The sequence below is a fragment of the Pristis pectinata genome, chromosome 22 (genome assembly GCF_009764475.1).
Source record: "Pristis pectinata isolate sPriPec2 chromosome 22, sPriPec2.1.pri, whole genome shotgun sequence".
NCBI classification, from domain to species: domain Eukaryota; kingdom Metazoa; phylum Chordata; class Chondrichthyes; order Rhinopristiformes; family Pristidae; genus Pristis; species Pristis pectinata.
In genome coordinates this window covers 32,364,067-32,383,872 of record NC_067426.1, presented here as the reverse complement: position 1 = coordinate 32,383,872, position 19,806 = coordinate 32,364,067, and the positions used below count along the sequence as shown (strand labels likewise).

General features: G+C 47.8%; 1 protein-coding gene across 4 annotated transcripts in view; it reads left to right on the top strand.

The window, feature by feature from the left end:
- map7d1a (MAP7 domain containing 1a) overlaps nucleotides 1-19,806 on the top strand; it is a 208,339-nt gene that overhangs the window by 47,043 nt on the left and 141,490 nt on the right. For 2 of the 4 annotated variants that reach the window (XM_052036590.1, XM_052036589.1), the window contains exon 1: nucleotides 16,093-16,826. The exons of the other annotated variants lie outside the window; for them this stretch is intronic. In XM_052036590.1, the coding sequence (XP_051892550.1) occupies nucleotides 16,778-16,826 (49 nt within the window). In that variant the 5' untranslated portion in view covers nucleotides 16,093-16,777. Of the gene's footprint in view, nucleotides 1-16,092; nucleotides 16,827-19,806 lie in introns of those variants that run through there. 4 annotated transcript variants of the gene reach the window in all.

Below are 19,806 nucleotides of genomic sequence, written 5' to 3'. Positions count from 1 at the left end.
AGGCACACTTAACTTCATATCTGGCCCAACAAGCAATCTGCTGGAGGAACTCAGTGGGCTGAGCAGCATCTATGGTAGACTTCTTCAGAAGGTCAGAGGGCATGGGATCCAGGGAGGCTTGGCCGTGTGGATTCAGAATTGGCTTGCCTGTAGAAAGCAGAGGATTGTGGTGGAGGGAGTGCATTCAGATTGGAGGGCTGTGACAAGTGGTGTCTCACAAGGATCGGTTCTGGCACCTCTACTTTTCGTGATATTTATTAATGACTTGGATGAGGGGGTAGAAGGGTGAGTTAGCAAGTTTGCAGATGACACAAAGATCGGTGGTGTTGTGGATAGTGTGGAGGACTGTTGAAGCTTGCAGAGGGATATTGATAGGATGCAGAGCTAGTCTGAGGAGTGGCAGATGGAGTTCAATCCGGAGAAGTGTGAGGTGGTACACTTTGGAAGGACAAACTCCAAGGTGGAGTACAAGGTTAATGGCAGGATTTTGGGTAGTGTGGAGGAGCACAGGGATCTGGGGGTTCATATCCACAGATCACTGAAAGTTGCCTCACAGGTGGATAGGGTAGTTAAGAAAGCTTATGGGATGTTAGCATAAGTCGTGGGATCGAGGTTAAGAGCCGTGAGGTAATGATGCAGCTCTACAAAACTCTGGTTAGACCACACTTGGAGTACTGTGTCCAGTTTTGGTTGCCTCATTATAGGAAGGATGTGGAAGCATTGGAAAGGGTGCAGAGGAGATTTACCAGGATGCTGCCTGGTTTGGAGAGTATGGATTATGAGGAGAGACTACGGGAGCTAGGGCTTTGCTCATCGGAGGGAAGGAGGATGAGGGGAGACATGATAGAGGTGTACAAAATATTAAGAGGAATAGATAGAGTGGACAGCCAGTGCCTCTTTCCCAGGGCACCAATGCTCAATACAAGAGGGCATGGCTTTAAGGTAATGGGTGGGAAGTTCAAGGGAGATATCAGAGGGAGGTTTTTCACCCAGAGAGTGGTTGGTGCATGGAATGCGCTGCCTGGGGTAGTGGTGGAGGCAGGTACGTTGGTCAAGTTCAAGAGATTGTTAGATAAGCATATGGAGGAATTTATAATAGGGGGATATGTGGGAGGAAGGGGTTAGATAGTATTAGGCGTGGTTTAAAGCTTGGCACAACATTGTGGGCCGAAGGGCCTGTATTGTGCTGTATTGTTCTATTCCATTCTGTTCTATTCTAAAGGAATTGTCAATGTTTCAGGTCGAAACACTTCATCAGGGTCGAGAATTCTTTTCCTCCCACAGACGCTGCTCGACCCACTGAGTTCCTCTGGCAGATTGTTTGTTGCTCCAGATTCCAGCGTCTCCAGTCTCGTGCATCTACTTCGTATCCGGTCCCTCAGCATTACGCCTGCCACTGCTGGCACATCTTGTGTAGACTCTTTCATTTGAATGGAGTTCCTGACCTTCACTAAAAATTTAAGTGAAGCTAAGTGTTCTCTGCTTACATTATTTTAATTAATGTCAATGTTTTTAATTAATTTGCACAGAATTTTAAATGGATTTATTATTTTTAAAGTATGCATCAGTATCTTTTAATTTTTTAAATTATTTATCACCTGTACAAATGTTTCTAAATGACTCTGAAGGCAGGAAACATTGAAAAACAATGGAAAAGGCTTTTGACATCTTGAGTCTCATGGGCTTTGAAAGTAATTACAACCAATGGACATCTGTGAGAAGTGTTGGCACGATGTGGGCCTGAGCCACCATAAGTCGGCATATTACATAAACAAAGGAAAGAATTCCATTTACCTCTTCTTCACAGACAGACTCCAGGTCTGTGGGTCCTGAGGTGACTGTTGGGCTCAATCTGAGAACCACAGACTCTTCCAAAGAGGGGGCAGGAGGTGCCCATTGGGTGCTTTGTGAGTTGATCCATTCCTTCCACTATTTATGGTGGATTTCTGTGTCTTTCTGACCCATGGACATGTGGCTCTCAGAACCTTACAGAATGTTCCTTGTCCACTCTGGCTGGTGATTCCCAGGAGTCAGTGGGAATATTGCATTTTTTTCATGGAGACTTTGATTACATCCTTGAATCTTTTCCTTGGTGTGGTAATCTCTTGCCCTGATGGAGCTTGGAACTGAATGTCTCTGTCGAGAGTCTGGTGTCAGGTGTGCCAATGATGTGGCCTGCCCTACGAGTCCTCATCGCTGGGGACATTTTGGCTTGGGATCACTGCTGCCTGGTAGACCATAAGTTCTCAAGTCTGAGGTTTGGATCTATAACCACCAGTTCCTCGATTGGCCAAGGCCTGGCTGGCACACTGAAAATGTTGGGGAATTTCATCATTGAACAATAAACAGCAAATAACAAGGCCTCGGGAGAATATGGTATCCCTGCTAATGTTTTAAAACTTGGTGGTGATGAGCTTCAGGCATGAATTTAAAGTTCATCGTCAACATCTGGAAAGGGGATAGGCCAGGGGACCTCAGGGACAGTATATTCATGAACATCTTCCAGAGAGGGGACGTCCAACTGCGGTAACTGTAGAGGGTTCTTCCTGCTGTCTGTTACAAAGGAAGTCCATGCACATAATGCTTATCAGAACTTCAGGACATCCCAAAGCACTTTGCAGTAGTTTTTAAAGTCTAATCACTATGCAGTGTTGGAATGGTGGCAGCTAATTTTGTACTCACTGAGGGACATTGGGATAATATGACATTAAGGTTTTGGTTGGAGGTTAATGACTGGCTAGGGTACCAAGGACAAAGCCTCTGCTCTTCTTCAGTATAGAGTTTTTCTGCCTCTTAGGTCAGACAGTACCTTATTTTAGCATCTTATCAGAAAGGTAGCTCCTCCAATAGTGCAGTACTCCCTTTGAACAGCAGTTCAATTGTCTGCAGCAAGCTTTGTGGACATGACCTTCTGACTCAGGCGATGATGCCCTGAGCCAAGGTTGACACTTGTACTATCTCACCCCAGTGCAAAGTTCCAACCTTCACTGCAACAAGCATCACAGGTTAGGAGGAGGTCATTCATCTCTTTGAACTACTTCACAATCTAGATAAGATCGATGGCTTTCCTGTCTCTTACCTCCAAATCTCATGTTACTCTCTTAACTCTTAATATTCTTTCCTAATAAAAAATCTATCATCATTGTGAGCTTGGTGTTGTTCTGGATATAGTTCATTCGCCAATCTAAAGAACTTAACTAGATGTTAGATCTTTGTCCCTGCAATGGTTTATTGTCAGAAAATCAAGGGCAAAAAAACACTGCTACAGGCCAGAAGGCAGAAACACTGGGCCGGAAGGGCCTGTTACCACGCTGTAAATAAAATTTTAAAAAAAGGGTGGCACAGTAATGTTGCAGGTAGTGTAGCTGTCTCTTAGCTCCTGCAATTCTGGTTCATTTTTGACTTTCAGCGCTGTCCATGTGGAGTTTGCACGTTCTCCCTGTGACCATGTGAGTTTCCACCAGGTGCCCCAGTTTCCTCCCACATCCCAAAGGCATGAGGGTTGGTAGGTTAACTGTCCCTAGTGTAGGATGATGGCAGGAGGGTGTTCATGGGCATGTGAAAAAGAACAGGTTACAAGGAAATAATAAGTGGGGGTATGGAATTGATGGGATTGCTCAGAGCCAGTATAGATTTAATGGACTGAACTGCATCCTTCTATGTCACAAGGAAATATAAACACAGTTCCAGCGAGTAAACCTAAATTTAGCCAGGTTTCTACCAACTAACGGTGGGTGATTTAGTTTCAGTTTGCTCCCACCAAGCTTTGCAGTGGTTAAGCTTGTCAAATGTGTCAACAACCTTCTCTCTTGACTGAGTGGTTAGATAACCAATTAAATTGAAAGTGTCAGTGATCAAAGCTCATTTTGCCGACTGTTCCTCTTGCACCATAGAATGTTGGGCCTGATGCCAGAGAACAGGAGAGCGGAGGTGTGCCAAGAGTTGCTTTACTTTAAACCTAAGAACATGCCTTGTGCTTCATCGAACTGCTTCCATTTCCACTAGAGCTGATAAGAAAAAGCCTCGCTTATAACAGATCAAGCCTGCTGACTGCTTTTTGCATTTGAATAAGGTTTTTATACATTGCTGAAGTGGGATAAGTAGTGTTAACTATACACCTGAGTAGCACATGCCTCCGTGCTTCAGTACTGTTGTGTGTCAGCGTTTGTGTTTAGAATTGTCACAAAGTAGTAACTAAGGGTCAGGATTACAAGCATTCCTCATCTATCATTCAGATTGCAAAATTCCATTGCCATTCACAGCACGGAATGACTCTCCTGGTGAACAATGAGCCAGAGGTGACATGGAGAGAAAGAACGACACAGCAAGCTGTTACAGTCAGGAAACAGATTAAATATTAGTCTGTCATGGGGAATGGGCTAAATACAGGATAAAGAAAAATTGCAGGATTATGGACAAAGAGCAGGGAAATCAACTGAAAATAAAACAAAAACTGTAGATGCTGGAAATCTGAAAATAAAGTCAGAAAATGGTGGAAACACTCAGCAGGTCAGGCAGCATCTGTGAAGAAAGAAACAGTTAGCACATCATGTCGAAGGGGAATCAGCTTACTGGAAGTTTTGAGGACCTGGCACAGGTTTGACTGGAGGCAGCTTCCCTCTTTGCTCCGTTATTATGATTCCATGAGTCAAACGTGAACGAGGTGGAGCCAAAGTAGCTTCTTCCCCAGCTTGTGTTCACCACTTCAACAATGTTACCATCCAGTGCTTTTAACAAGAGAGTGGCATTAATACTGACATGATCATTAAAAGTAGCTGGACCAGGAACACACGGAACACCTAAAAGGACACTGAATCAGCAACAGAAAAACACCTTCAATTATAAATTACCAGTGGTGATCTTTTTCAAACTCTAGGCTCTTTGGAACTGAGTTGTTCAGTAATTTGAAGTCTTGAAGGTTCCACAATTATGCAACAGAATGTATGGAGCTCCTTTATTCCTTTCCGTCTTGAGGATGCTGTTCCCTTGTTGGAGTCCTGCTCCAGTGGACTGGTCGTTCTTCTTGGACTTGGAGCCCTGCCCCACTCTTGTCCGCACTACTCAAAATCTACTGGCATCCCAGTCAATCCCACAGTCATCCAGTCTGAGATCAGCTAACTCAGCATAACCTGAGGTACACACTCTTCCAACCTTCTTGCTTGATGCAACGCAGTCCCTCGTTCAAAATGCTACTTGAGGAGGTGAAGAGAAGCGCAAAGCTCAGCTGGCTGGAAGGGGAACCAAAGAAAACAAGACGGGTGTCATTCACATCAAGGCGCAAACCATCACCCCACCACCACTGGCACCACCGTCGCTTTTCTCCTCTGAGCCACGGGTCCCTCTGAGGCTCAGCCAACTACAAGCAAGCTGTGATACTGAGTGCACTGAACACAAGGAAGGAGAAAATAGGACCAATGTCCCTCCTCTGAATTGTGGGCTAATGACTCCCTCCTTCTCATTCTGGAATTCCAATATCAGGGGAAGGTATGGTTGGGGATTGACAATGACCAACAATGGGTTAGGTAATATAGACACTGTGTTACTGCATTACAATGGTAGGTTCGAATGGCTGGTATGGCTGTTTAAGAATTTGAACTTAGGTTTAAAAATTCTGGAATAAATGTCTGGTGTCAGTAAAAGCTTGAAGTTGTTGGACTGTGGTGAAAATGCAGATTGTTCAACCCAAAGGCAGTGTAAACCTGGTCTATCCTTCTGTGATTCCAGTCCTTTTCTGAGTGGATGACACTTAGTTGCCCTCAGGAACAACCTGCCAGTTCTCTCAGTTGTAATACGCTGTTACTAAGGATGGGGCTCCTGAACTGTGGCCCTGTCAGCAATGCTCACATCCTGAAGATTCGTCTTAAAAAAACCATTGTTAGCTCTGTGATTTGGACCATGAACATATGTTATCTACACTCAGTTATGGGGCTGTGTGGATGGCCAGCACTCATGACCCCATGGATCCATATTACAGCCCAGGGGGCAGAAGATACAATGAGAAAGACTGTACAGATAGTTCCAGAGACATTTATCCAACCCAAATGCTCAACTCATGGGCAGTATCTGTGGAGGGACAGTCAACATTTCGGGTTGGACCCTCTCTCACTGCTCAACCCATGACACAAACTTGTGGGATCACTTGTACAAAGATTGTGATTAGCCAGTGAATTCGTTTGAAGGGAAATAGTAAAGGGCTTTATGAGAATGGTCTGAAACAATAAATTTAACCACTGCATTTGAAGGAGCTCATTTGTAACCATTATTGGTTTTACAAGTGTTCAAGATGTGTGATCACCTCTCCCGTCATACGTATGGACTAGCGAAACAGCACCTACACTTTCTATAAGGTTGGGAACCCACATCCTGTGGCTTCACCCCTTCCTTCTCCTGTTGCCATCTGCAAGTCTAAAATCCTCTAGAGCTCTGCATTCCTCCCACAGTGGTCTTGTGGTCATCCTGTTACTCCCACCATGAGCAGCTGTGCCTCAGAGACCCAGGCTCTGAGGTTGGAATTCCCTTTCTAAACCTGCCTGCTCCTCAGTCTCTCTCTGCTCCTTCTTTGACTCCTTTGTTAAACACCTTAGGAACCTGTTAGGTTAGTCAGCCACTGTAAATTGCCCTAGTCTGTCAGTGAGTAGTAGAATCCAGGGGGAGTTATAGGGAATGCGGGGAAAGTAAAAAAAAAAGATTAATATTGGATCAGTGTAAATAGATGGTCGATGGTCACCATCGACTCAGTGGGCCGAAGGGCCTGTTTCTGTGCTGTAATTCTCTATAACTCTTTACTGCAATAAGGGCGACATAACTACAAGATGTTGGGGTTCTCTAGTGTGTGGTGCATATTGACACCATTGGGCATTTCAGTGCTGTCAATCAGTTTTATTTTGATCATTGACTGAGAATTTCCTCAGAATGAGTCCATCATGCTGTGATAATTTCACCAAAAGCCTCTGGGGGAGCAGAAAAGGCAAAGACGGAATGTTGGCCTGCCTGTCTAAATCAGTGGTTTACTCCTCTCTAATTATCACTGTTTGTTATTCATTAGAGGCTTTCATTTCCATTTCAATATTTCCCACAATTATATCCAGCATGATTTTTTACGCTGACTGAGAACTGTCCCTATTGCTCTCCAGGACCCTAGTGATGTGTTCCAGCTTCAGGCAGTACTGCTCAGGCAGGGTGCAAACTCTAAGCAGGTGTGTGTGCTCACTCACCATCTGGATGGGGGAGCCAGCTGTTTCTTCAAACATTGATCCTTACGCTCCTTTGCTTCATTTATTAGAAGCAGCAAGGATGTTGCTATGGAAATGAGCTGAGGTACTAGCCTCGAAGATGAGTGAGCTTGTGCACACATTTCAAGCTCATGCTCTGCAGCAGTGTCAGAGAGAGATTGGAAAATTATCAGAATTGGCCTGTGGTTTGCTAACAATCTTATAGCCTTTCTAGATCAAACATTCTGCCATTTGTAATACTGAATTCTGACAGTGAAGGAAAGATTTCCAATTGTATTTATATATTTTGCAAATTTATCTGTACCATTTGCTTCAAGGACTTGCATTCTCTCTACACTGCAATTTCATAGTGCCCTGGCAAGACCAGACCTGGAATAATGTGCTCAGGTCTAGTCACACAAAAAAAGAAGTATGTAGGAAATAGGAGCAAGAGATGGCCATCCAGCCCTTCGAGCCTGCTCTGCCATTCATTAAGTTCATGGGTGATCTTCGATCTTAGTGCCATTTTCCAACACCACTCTCTTAATTTCCAGTAGTATGTCAATCTCTGCTTTGAACTCTTGTTTTGACTGAGCCTCCACAGCTGTCCAGGTAGAGAAATCCAAAGATTCACCACCCTCTGAATGAAGAAATTTCACCTCATCTCAGTCCTAAATGACCTCTCCTTATTCCTTCTGCCTCACTACCTAAGACAGGACGTTCCTGTGATAGGGGGAGTCCACTGAAGGTTCACCAGCTAGATCCCTGGGATGTGGGGAAGGGGTGGGAGGGAGAGACAAAGTAGACTGGGCCTACATCCTCTTGAGTTTAAAAGAATGTGAGGTGGTCTCATGCAAAAACCTTACGGGTCTTGACAGGGTGGCTGTTGATGTTTTACCTGGCTGAAGTATCTCGAATCTGGACTCAAGTTTAGGACAGAGGTGGGAAGAAATTACTTCACAAAGAAATTAGTGAACCTTTGTAATCCTCTACCTCAAATGGATGCGGAGACTCAGTCACTGGGCTTATTGGAGAGAGTGATGAATGTATTTTTGCATATTAAGTGAATCAATGGCTATAGGGTTAGTACAGGAAAGTACATCAAGGTAAAAGATCAGCCATGATCTCATTGAATGCTGGAGCAGGAACAGGTGGCTGAATGGTCTACTCTGCCTCTATTTCTTACCTGCATGTTCTCAGGGTCTTTTAAAATATGCCCAATAAATTCTGTTGGTGCTGTTGAATGAGGAGCACACTTTGATCAGGATGGTGAGAGGTTTCATGGTCTTTTACATTAACCAGAGAGAAAATAAGTGAGAATCACAACACTGCAGATGCTGGAAACACTCAGCATGTCAGGCAGCAACCGTGGAGAGATAAATTGAGTTAATGTTTCTGGTCAAATGTTAGCTCTGGTTCTCTTTCACAGATGCTGCCTGACTCACTGAGTCATTTTCTGTTTTTATTTTACATTAGGGCAGGTGAGACCTATCTGAAGGACTCACTTGTAATAGTACAGCATTTCCACACCACTGCTTTGAACTGTTGGCCTGGATTTTGTATTCAGTTCCCCTGAGTAGGACTTAAACTCACAATCTGCTGAATCAGTGGAGCAACAGTTGGTAAGTATTAATAGATCTACTCTTTAGGCATTTGTAACAGGGAATTCTGACAAGTGTCTGGTTTTCAATCCCACTCTGTTGATTCCTGCAACATAGTCCTCTCTGTGATGGATCATTAAAAGAAAGTCTTATCTTTTACAAAGCACCAAATGATTGTGAAAATTTGGATGGCCCTTGGGTACCCCCTTGAGGTTGCTGGGATATGAATGGAACACCCCAATACAGACTGGAGTTAACTCACCTGGACCAATGCCTACACGTGTTTAGTCTCAGTTCATTTCCAATGTGTCTCCACCCACTATCAGTTAGAACCCAGCATCTGATTGGGGCTCCTACTTGCCTTCTTCATGAAGTCTAGATGTGTCCACCCTACAAATTACTGATTTGGGCTTTCAATTTGTTTCCTTTCCTTCTCCACATCCCTCACCACCTCCGGGCTTCAGTGTCCCAGTGTCTTAGGCTATCATGTCGTAAGTATGAAGGAGTGTAATAGGACATGTCTGCTCCAACGTTGGGGCTTCTGATCATCCACAAATGGGATCTGCCATTTTCCAGACTCAACACAAGACCCTTTTAACCCAGCCCATCCTAACTGCACACATCACAATCACCATACCGCTTGTTCACCCCACGCCCAGGGATATATTAATTTCATTCTTCAATAATCACAGCGACTTGTTTGCAGAAGTGGGGTGGGACTTGAAGGAGTAGATGGGGTGACTTTGACTAAGTGTTTACACACCTGGTTTCTGTGCTACGGGATCACGATGTGTCATACAGCATTATATCAAAGTGACTGGAACACTGTGTATCAAATTGCTCTGCATTATTGTGTATTGGAACACACCGACCCACAGTGTAAATCACAATGATCTTCTATGTTATAGAAGAAAAAAAGAATCAGGTTTATTATCACTGACTTATGTCATGAAATTTGTTGTTTTGCATTAGCAGTACAGTGCAATATATTACAGTGTAATACATCACAGTGATCTGGGACACTGTTTTATCATGTTGACGATGTACATTTTGTCTTATTGTATATCATGTTGATTTGAACAGTGCAACACACTGCAAATCACACTGATCCGGGACATAACGTTGTGAAGTATATCACATTGATCTAGACCAGTGTGTCATAGTTAATCACAATGATTAGAACAACGTATCACACTGTAGGACACTGATCTGGAACAAGGAATAACATATTACATGCACTGATTCTTAACAAAGTATTACACTCCTTCATACTTATGACATGCTGGTCTAAAACATTGGGTCTAACTGTACGTAAGACAAATCTGGAATATTGCGACACGCTATATGATGTCACACTGATCTAAAACATTTGTTATAGTGTATTTCACATGGCTTTAGAACATTGTTAGTTAAGTTACAGAACAGTGTATCACTGTATGCTACACTGATCTGGAAAAATCTCTAACAATGCATCATATCACACTGATAAAGAATAATGTATCACAAAGTGTGGTATTAAATGATCTGTAACATGATACCCCACTGAATATCACATTTATCAGAGCAGTGTTTCAATGTGTGTCACATTGATTTAAACCTTATTACACTCCACAGTAACACTGATCTGCAACATTGTTTGGCACATTACACATTTCTAGAATTCTGTGCTGCACTGTGTTTGCACAGTCCAGGACACTTATCACAGTGATATGAAAGATTGTGTAACAAACTGGTCAGAAAGCATATTGCCATCTCACACACAGTTCAGCAGCGACGTTTCCTGATGCGTTATTACACACTGATCAGATCAGTGTTTCACATTGGGTGACACGGCAGCACAGTGAGTAGAACTGCTGCCTCACAGCTCCACTGCCCAGGTTCAGTCCTGACCTCCGGTATTGTTCGTGTGCTATCACTGCGACCACGTCGCTTTCCTCCAGTTTGCTTCTACATCGAAAAGCTCTGTGGGTCGGTAGGTTCACTGGCCACTGTAAATTGACTCTAATGTGTAGGTGAGGGGTAGAATCAGGGGTGGGTTGATGGGAATGTGGGGAGAATAAAATGGGATTAACGTAGGATTGGTGCAGATGGGTGTTTGATGGTCATCATGGGTTGAGAGCCTGTTTCTGACCTGTACGACTCTATATTCTATGATTTTGTTGATTCACTCTCCATCTTAGCAGTGTGATCTGGAACTTGGAGCTCTGAGTCTTGCTGTGTGATGTTTCACTGATCTGGAACATTCTGGCTCACTGTTTATCATAATATCAGGAGCAACTTGTCACCTTACACCACACTGTTCTGGAGTAATATATCACACATGTGGTAGCACTAATATAGAAAATTGTACCAGAGGCACAAGAGACCGCAGATGCTGGAATCTAGAGCAACAAACAATCTGCTGGAGGAGCTCAGCAGGTTGAGCAGCTTCTGTGGGAGGAAAGGAATTGTTGATGTTTTGGGTCAAAACCCTGAATCAGGACTGGCAAAAAATTGTAACACACACTGATTCACACAAACCTGACACAATTTATCATGTTGCATCACAACACTCTGAATTTGAACAATGAATGGTGCGCTGATTGGAACTGTGTAAATCACTCAATATTACTTTGATCTGCAACACAGGAACAATTTAATTCACTGTATGATTTCATTATAACCTAGAACATTATAGCCCACTGTATGATGCATAGGTTTTTAAAAATTATTCTGTCAGGCTGTTGGTACGAATGGCAAGTCAACATTTCTTGCATTTTCCTAATTTCCTTATGAGGAGGTCCTAGTGAGTGTTTTCTTGAACCTATGCCATGAGATCTTCCAAAGTTCTTTTCATGTGTGTATTCCAGGATTTTGACATTTTGATATTGAAAAAATAAAGAAATATTTTTAAATCAAGCAGCATGTGACAGAGGAGAACTTGTTGGTCATATTCCTGTGGGTCTTTGGTGAGTTGCTAAGATGCATCTTCTGGATGGAACAGACTGGAGCCATGGTGTGGAAGGAGTGAGTATTCATGGATTGTTACCAGCCAACCTGGTTACCTTGTCTTGAGTGTTAACGAGAGCTGTTGGGTTAAAGTCTTCCAGACATAGAGAATATTCCAGCACACCCCTGACCTTGCAGTTGATGGAAAAGCTGTGGGACTCAGAAGTGAATCACCCATTGAAGAACATCTAACCTTTGACCTACTCTTGTGTGACTGGTCCAGTTAGGTCACTGATCTATGGAGACCCCAAATGTATTGACAGTGAGGAATTCAGTGATGACAGTACCAGGTACTGTTAAGAGGGGTTGGTTAGACTCTCCCTTATTGGAGTTGGACATTGCCTGGCGGTCATGTGGCACAAATATTAAAGACATCTTCTCAGTTCGACTGGACTGTTGCCCAAGTCTTGCTGCCTGTGGCGCAAACCACTATATTTTCAAATGGAGCTGAATGCTATGTAATCACCAGTGAGTATGATCACAATATATGACATTATATTTCACAGAGATCTGGAATAGTAAACAATGCTGTTGTATCGTACTAATCCAGAACATTATGTCTTAATATGTGTCATTGAGAACCACACAGGCCTGAACCTGAGATGAATGGAAAGACTAAAAACAGAACATGTTAGAGATACTCGACAGGTCAGGCAGAAACCTGTGGAGGCAGAAAAAGAGTTAACATTATGGACCAATGACCCTTCATCAGAACTGGAGGAGTGAGAAAATAATTGTGCCTTAAATTACAGAGTGGGAGGGGAGGAGGGAACAAATGGAATACCTGTGATTGGGTGGAGAGCAAGGTCATTGTCGTCACACCTGGAAGGACTGCTTGGGTCCCTGGAGGTGGGAAGGGAAGAGGCAGAAGGTCAGGTGTTGCATCTCTTTTCTAATATGAGAAAGCACCTTGAGAAGGGGAATGGTTTATGGAGGTGGAAGGAGCAAGTCAGGAATTCTTAAAGAGGAACAGTCGCTTCGGAATTTTGAAAGGGAAAGGGAAGGGAATTGGTGTCTGTTGGAGGACTCTCATGAGAAGAGGTGGAAATTATGAAGGATGATCCATTGAATGTGAAGGCTGGTGAGTTGGACGGTGAGGACAAGAATCTCGTCCTTGTTCTGGCTGGGAGGAGAGCAGCTGAGAAAAGAGGTGTGGGAAAAAGAGGAGAGCTCTGTGGTATGGTCAGGGAAAGACACACATAAGGAAAAATAAAGGCATTTCAGGGGCACTGGTGTGGATAGATTTGTCGTCAGAAAGACATGATGGAGACAGAGAAGTTGAGTGAACTCTTTTAATGGGAGTCCACCAACAGACACCAATTCCCTTCCCTTTCCAAAACTCTGAAGGGAGTGGCATCCTTCCAGGAAGCAAGGTAGGAGAAAGTGCAGGTCAGGGAGTTTATGGATGTAAACGTATTGATTGCTAACCTATGCACTGAGATGGAGATAGGGAAATCCAGAAAGGGAAGGGAAAAGTCAGAGATGGACAATGTGTATGTGAGAGCAGTATGGAAATTGGCAGCAAAGACAATGGAATTATTGAGTCCTGTACAAGAAGCAGCACAAACACAGTCATCAAAGTAATGGAAAAGTTATTATTATTTATTATTATTGGTATATCATTGTCACATGTTACTGAGATACAGTGAAAAGCTCGTGTTTGCGTGCTGTCAGTCAGATCATGTCATACATTAGTAAAAAGTAGTAAAAAGAAAGCAGAATGCGGAATACAGAATATAGTGTGGCAGCTACAGAGAAAGTGCGGGTAAACAAATAAAAGTGCAAGGGCCACAACGAAGTAGGGAAGAGGCTTGAGTGGGACTGCAATAAGACGTGTTCTAAGGACAGTCAAAGTAAGTTCCCGTAGTGAGTATAGTTTAAGGAAATGTTGTTTAAGAACAAAAAACAAAGGTCAGTAGTGAAGGAGTTGAAGATATTTGGACTCAGGAGAGCTCCTGTAATGAAGCAATGGGACTGAGGCCCCCAACAACTATGACTATATAGATATGACTATGCTGTATGGGGATTTCCCCTAATTTCCACTGAATCAAATTTACAGGAATATCTTCACGTTGCACTTGGTTAAATGAGGTCAAGGACAACACTTTCATTTCTGCAATTTGGCCTTTTATCAATGTTTGGATTAAGGCTGTAAAGAGATCTGGATCTGGGTGGTGCTGGCAGAATCCAAACCAAGTCAAAGGGAGGAGAATATTTTTTGCAGGTTTCATTGCCTTGCTGATGACTGGGGCTGTTCTGATGGGGTGGGAATTGGCTAGAATGCTTTTGTCCTGTTGCTTCCAGGAAAAGGAATCTGGCCAAGTTTGACATCATCAAGTATACATTTTTGCTGGAGCAACTTGACAAGGCAGCACAGTGGCGCAGCTAGTAGAGCCAATGCCTCACAGCTCTAGTGACCCGGGTTCAATACTGGTCTCTGGCGCTATCAGCATGAAGTTTGCAGATTCTCTCTGTAACAATGTGAGTTTCCTCCGGGTGCTCCAGTTCCCTCCAACATCCAAAAGATGCACAGATTTGTAGGCTGCTGTAAATTGTCCTTAGTTTGTAGGTGAGTGGCAGAATCTGGGGAGAATAAAATGTAAGATTAGAGGAAATGGGTGTTTGATGCTTGGTGTGGGATGAAGGGTCTGTTCCCACACCAATGACTCCAGGTGCAGGGTCATTCTTACCCACAACCTACCTCAGCTGGGATGCTGCTCAGGCTCAGGGCCTTTGCTGTTTCCAATACTCTCAGCAGCTACCTTCCATGAAGGTGGCGACATCAGGAGGAGGCTTCAGATGGAACTTGGCTGGGTTCATAGACATAGACATGGAAAACTACAGCACAGTACAGGCCCTTTGGCCCACAATGTTGTGCTGACATTTTATCCTGCTCTAAGATCTATCTATCCCTTCCCTCCCACATAGCCCCCCATTTCTCTATCATTCATGTGCCTATCTAAGAGTCTCTTAAACGTCCCTAATGTATCTGCCCCCACAGCCTCTGCAGGTAGTGCTTTTCATGCACCCACCACTCTCTGTGTAAAAAAACTTATCTCTGACATCCCCCTTACACCTTCCTCCAATGACCTTAAAATTATGTCCCCTCCTGTTATCCATTGTCGCACTGGGAAAAAGTCCCTGTCCACTCGATGTATGCCTCTTATCATCTTGTACGTCTCTATCAAGTCCCCTCTCATCCTCCTCCTCTCCAAAGAGAAAAGCCCTAGCTTGCTCAACCTATCCTAATAAGACAGATTGCTTCCCTTCCCTATTGGTCATTTAATCAACCACCATCAACCCTATATGATCATGACAAGACAGCAGAGCCTTGTCTGATCATGTTCTGTGGGATTACTTGGATCTGTTTCCCACATGCCGCTTCCACTGAGGAAAACTCACAAGCCTGAAACGTTAACTCTTGTTTCTCTCTCTCTCCACAGATGCTGCCTGGCTTACTGTTACCAGTATTTTCTGCCTTTCTCGCTGCCTGCGCGGTTTGACGTGCACACAGTCATGGCTTGCAATACATTGATTTGGGACGGTGTGTCACACCGTATTTCACACTGGAGCACAGTACCACACCAATCTGCAGCAATGTAACTCACCACAGCTCACACCGGGAAACTGCCTCACCGTGTAACACTCCTGAACTGCGGTCATAAATACATAAAATGCTGGAAAAAAAAACTCAGCAGATCTGTGGAAAGAGAACCGGTCAGCATTTCGGGGAAACAAGAGACCGCAGATGCTGGAATCTGGAGCAACAAACAATCTGCTGGAGGAACTCAGCGGGTCGAGCAGCATCTGTGGGGGGAAGGGAATCGTCGACGTTTCGGGTCGAGACCCTGCATCAGTTCACATGCTGGTGTCGCTCGACAGGCTGAATTCCACCCGCAGTTTGTTTCATTTTTGGTCAACGTTTCAGGTCTGCTACATTTCGCCGGATTTTCTGCTTTAATTTGTTTCCAGCATTGCAGATTTTTTAAAACATTGATTCTTCGCTCTGAGCTGTGTCGCACTGAACGTCACATTGATTTACATCAGGGGATGTTAGTTACCAGTACATATCGTATCACAGCTATGCGCGTCTAAATACAGTGAAAATATTTATTTAAGTAACCAATTAACTGAAATTATCATTAGCGAACGTGGAATAGTAAACAGCGGGCTCTGCTACATGCTGACACTTTTCCCGCTTGATTTAATTGCTCTAAATACTCCCAGATCAGCAGGTGCGGCGTCGTCTATAAAGGGCTGACCGGGAAAAGGAGATGGTGCGGCTTTCAGCCCCTGTGGAAGCAGTGAAAACTTCAGGGATGTTGGGGATGATTACTTCCTTCCGCCATCGGGGAATAAGGGGACAGAAAAGTTGTGGCCGGGAGCGCTGGTCTCTGCAGTCCGCTGCACGCTCTCAACAAGTTACCTCCCCTGCGGGCTTTCCTAACACGTCCCAGTTATACTGGCCGGGGGCAATGGGAGGGGGAAGCAGAAGGGCAGAGAGGGGGTGGGCTGCAAGTGCGCCACCGGAGCGCCTGCTCCAACGCGGATAAACAGAGAGTGGAGAGATCGGAATTCGCCTTGTGCAGGAATTCAGCGCGGCTGCGTCAGTGTTGCAGTCGGCTCGCAGGCTGCGGGAAGACTTAACGAGCACGGCGACGTGTTTCTTCATTCGACCGGCGATCCAAGTTTCCTTTCCTGCCGAAGGAGCCGCCGCGGTTTGAGAGGGAGGAGGAGGGGGAGTGGGCGAACCAGGAGCTGGTTGGGCTGCGGAATCTTTTGTCATCCCACAGTTTTTTTTCCCCTGACGGGGGGTGGGGTGTGGGAAGGACAGGAGTCCGTGGACCGTCGGTGGGAGCGCCGGGACAGGCGAGGAGCCGCTTGTGATTCTTCCATTCCCCCCCCCCCCCAACCCTCGGGAGATTGAAGCTGGGGGTAGGCATGACCCCGGGAGCGGGAGGATCGTGGACTGTGTGAATGCCAGCCGGCCGGCACGACATGGAGACCCAACAAGTCCCGTCGCAGTGTAAGTTTGGCATCAGTCTGGGGCGCCCCGGTTGAATGGGATGGGATCCGTGTCCCGCGCTCTCGTCTCAGGGCCGCGCTGCTCCGCACGGCTCCCGCTCGGGGGGTCCTGGCCGGGAGCTGGCCCCTCCCGCTCTCCGCCACAGTGGGATTATCCGTGGCGGAGAGGCGGGGGTGGGCTGACCACCTCCCCTCTTACTCTTCCCTTCCCCCTTCCTCTCCTTCCTTCCTCTCTCCTTTTTTCCTCTTCTCCCTCCCCCCCTCCCTCTCTCCCTCCCTCCCCCCTCCCTCTCTCCCTCTCTCCCCCCCTCCCTCTCTCCCTCTCTCCCCCCCCCTCCCTCTCTCCCCCCCTCCCTCTCTCCCCCCCTCCCTCTCTCCCCCCCCCCTCCCTCTCTCCCCTCCTCTCCCCCCCTCCCTCTCTCCCCTCCTCTCTCCCCCCCCTCCCTCTCTCCCCCCTCCTCCCTCTCTCCCCCCTCCCTCCCTCTCTCCCCCCTCCCTCCCTCTCTCCCCCCCTCCCTCCCTCTCTCCCCCCTCCCTCCCTCTCTCCCCCCTCCCTCCCTCTCTCCCCCCTCCCTCCCTCTCTCCCCCCTCCCTCCCTCTCTCCCCCCTCCCTCCCTCTCTCCCCCCTCCCTCCCTCTCTCCCCCCTCCCTCCCTCTCTCCCCCCTCCCTCCCTCTCTCCCCCCTCCCTCCCTCTCTCCCCCCTCCCTCCCTCTCCCTCCCTCTCTCCCCCCCTCCCTCCCTCTCTCCCCCCTCCCTCCCTCTCTCCCCCCTCCCTCCCTCTCTCCCCCCCCTCCCTCTCTCCCCCCCCCTCCCTCTCCTCCCCCCCTCCCTCCCTCCTCCCCCCCCTCCCTCTCTCCCCCCTCCCTCCCTCTCTCCCCCCTCCCTCCCTCTCTCCCCCCCCTCCCTCTCTCCCCCCCCCTCCCTCTCTCCCCCCCCTCCCTCTCTCCCCCCTCCCTCTCTCTCCCCCCCCCTCCCTCTCTCTCCCCCCCCTCCCTCTCTCTCCCCCCCCTCCCTCTCTCTCCCCCCCCCCCCTCTCTCTCCCCCCCCCCTCCCTCTCTCTCCCCCCCCCTCCCTCTCTCTCCCCCCCCCTCCCTCTCTCTCCCCCCCCCTCCCTCTCTCTCCCCCCCCTCCCTCTCTCTCCCCCCCCCTCCCTCTCTCTCCCCCCCCCTCCCTCTCTCTCCCCCCCCCTCCCTCTCTCCCCTCCTCTCTCTCTCTCCCACTCCCTCCCTCTCTCTCCCCCTCTCTCCCCTCCTTCCTCTCTCTCCCCCCTCCTCCCTCTCCCTCTCTCCCCCCCCCTCCCTCTCTCTCCCCCCCCCCTCCCTCTCTCTCCCCCCCCCTCCCTCTCTCTCCCCCCCCCTCCCTCTCTCTCCCCCCCCCTCCCTCTCTCTCCCCCCCCCCTCCCTCTCTCTCCCCCCCCCCTCCCTCTCTCCCCCCCCCCCTCCCTCTCTCTCCCCCCCCCTCCCTCTCTCTCCCCCCCCCTCCCTCTCTCTCCCCCCCCCCTCCCTCTCTCTCCCCCCCCCCTCCCTCTCTCTCCCCCCCCCCTCCCTCTCTCTCCCCCCCCCCTCCCTCTCTCTCCCCCTCCCCTCCCTCTCTCTCCCCCCCCCCTCCCTCTCTCTCCCCCCCCCCTCCCTCTCTCCCCCCCCCCCCTCCCTCTCTCCCCTGATGGACGTGCACACTGTGGAAACGAATCCCTCTGGATGGTTCCTGCGTGCGGAGAAGGCCAGTAGTTGGGCAGGAGGGTTGACCACTTCCATCGCCCTCTTCCCTGCTCCAGTCTGGCCTCGGCCGCTGCCCCCACCCTCTCGTCTGGTTAAACTTTCTCGGTCATTGCATCGGAATCCTGCGGGCGTTCATGCAGAGTGAGGCAGCAACCCCCACCCGGGCGGAGGGCAGGGGAGGAGAGTTAATCCCCGGCCTCGCCGTAGACACGCTTCGCCCACAGCCCGGAGCTCTCTCGGGTCACTGCAGCCGGCAGCGCCGGGGAGGGCGCCGGCCAGACACCGCCGTGACTAGACTGGGCTCCGGTGCACGTAACCCCACACAACTTAAACAGTGAGGATGTGGACGCTTTCCGGGCCCTCTGCCGCTCGATCAAAGTCTCCACCGCTTGTGTAAGGGGAGCCGGGGCACCGACCTCCCGCAGAACCCTGGAGCCCAAAGCTACCAACCAAAATTAACTCTCCCCACCCCTCCTCCCCCTACCTTTCACCCCCCCCCCCACTGCCCGTCTTACCCTCTTCACCCTCCACTCTCCCTTGTCTTTGCCCCGCTGTTTTATGTTACAGCACCCCCGTTATCTCATCATCACCAACTCCGCTGTCCCCTGATTTCTCACCTCAATCCCTTATCCTCCTCCCCCTGTCCTCAGCCTTGCCTTTCTCCACATCTGCTTTTCTGCCCCCATCCTTTCTTCATTCCTATTTCTCCTTCCTCTCCAGTCCTTCTTTCCCCTCATCCTCCCCTTCTCTTGTCCGTAGACCCCTATCCTGTCAGTTTCATCTCCCCTCTGTCCCCCTTTTTATCTCCCTGTTCCATCTTCTTCTCTCGCCCAGCCTTTTCTTCCCCCTCCCCACCCTCCCTGCTTAGAATTCTTCTGGTTTTCAAACCCCTCACCCCCCCACTCCCACCCCCCCCCTCCACCCCCACCATGTCTCTCATGAAAATGTGGACCACAAACCTGTTGTTACTCTGGGGTGGGGTGCGGTGGGACGGGGAGGTAGAACATGTCTGTGTAAACCTTGTTTTACTGTAGCATGGCATGTACTGTGTGAACAGAGTTTTAAACTGATGCTTATAGCTAAATGTGAACTGAAGGTCGTTAACCATTATGGGCGTGCAGCCATTCTGAATCAGCCACCAAACAGCAATCTGGGCAGGGCGTTGGGATCAACATCTGCACCTTACCTGGTGGGGATCGACTGTAGTGACCTGTGTGGTTAAACCACGGAGAATAGGACCTCAGATTCTGGGAGTAGTTTCA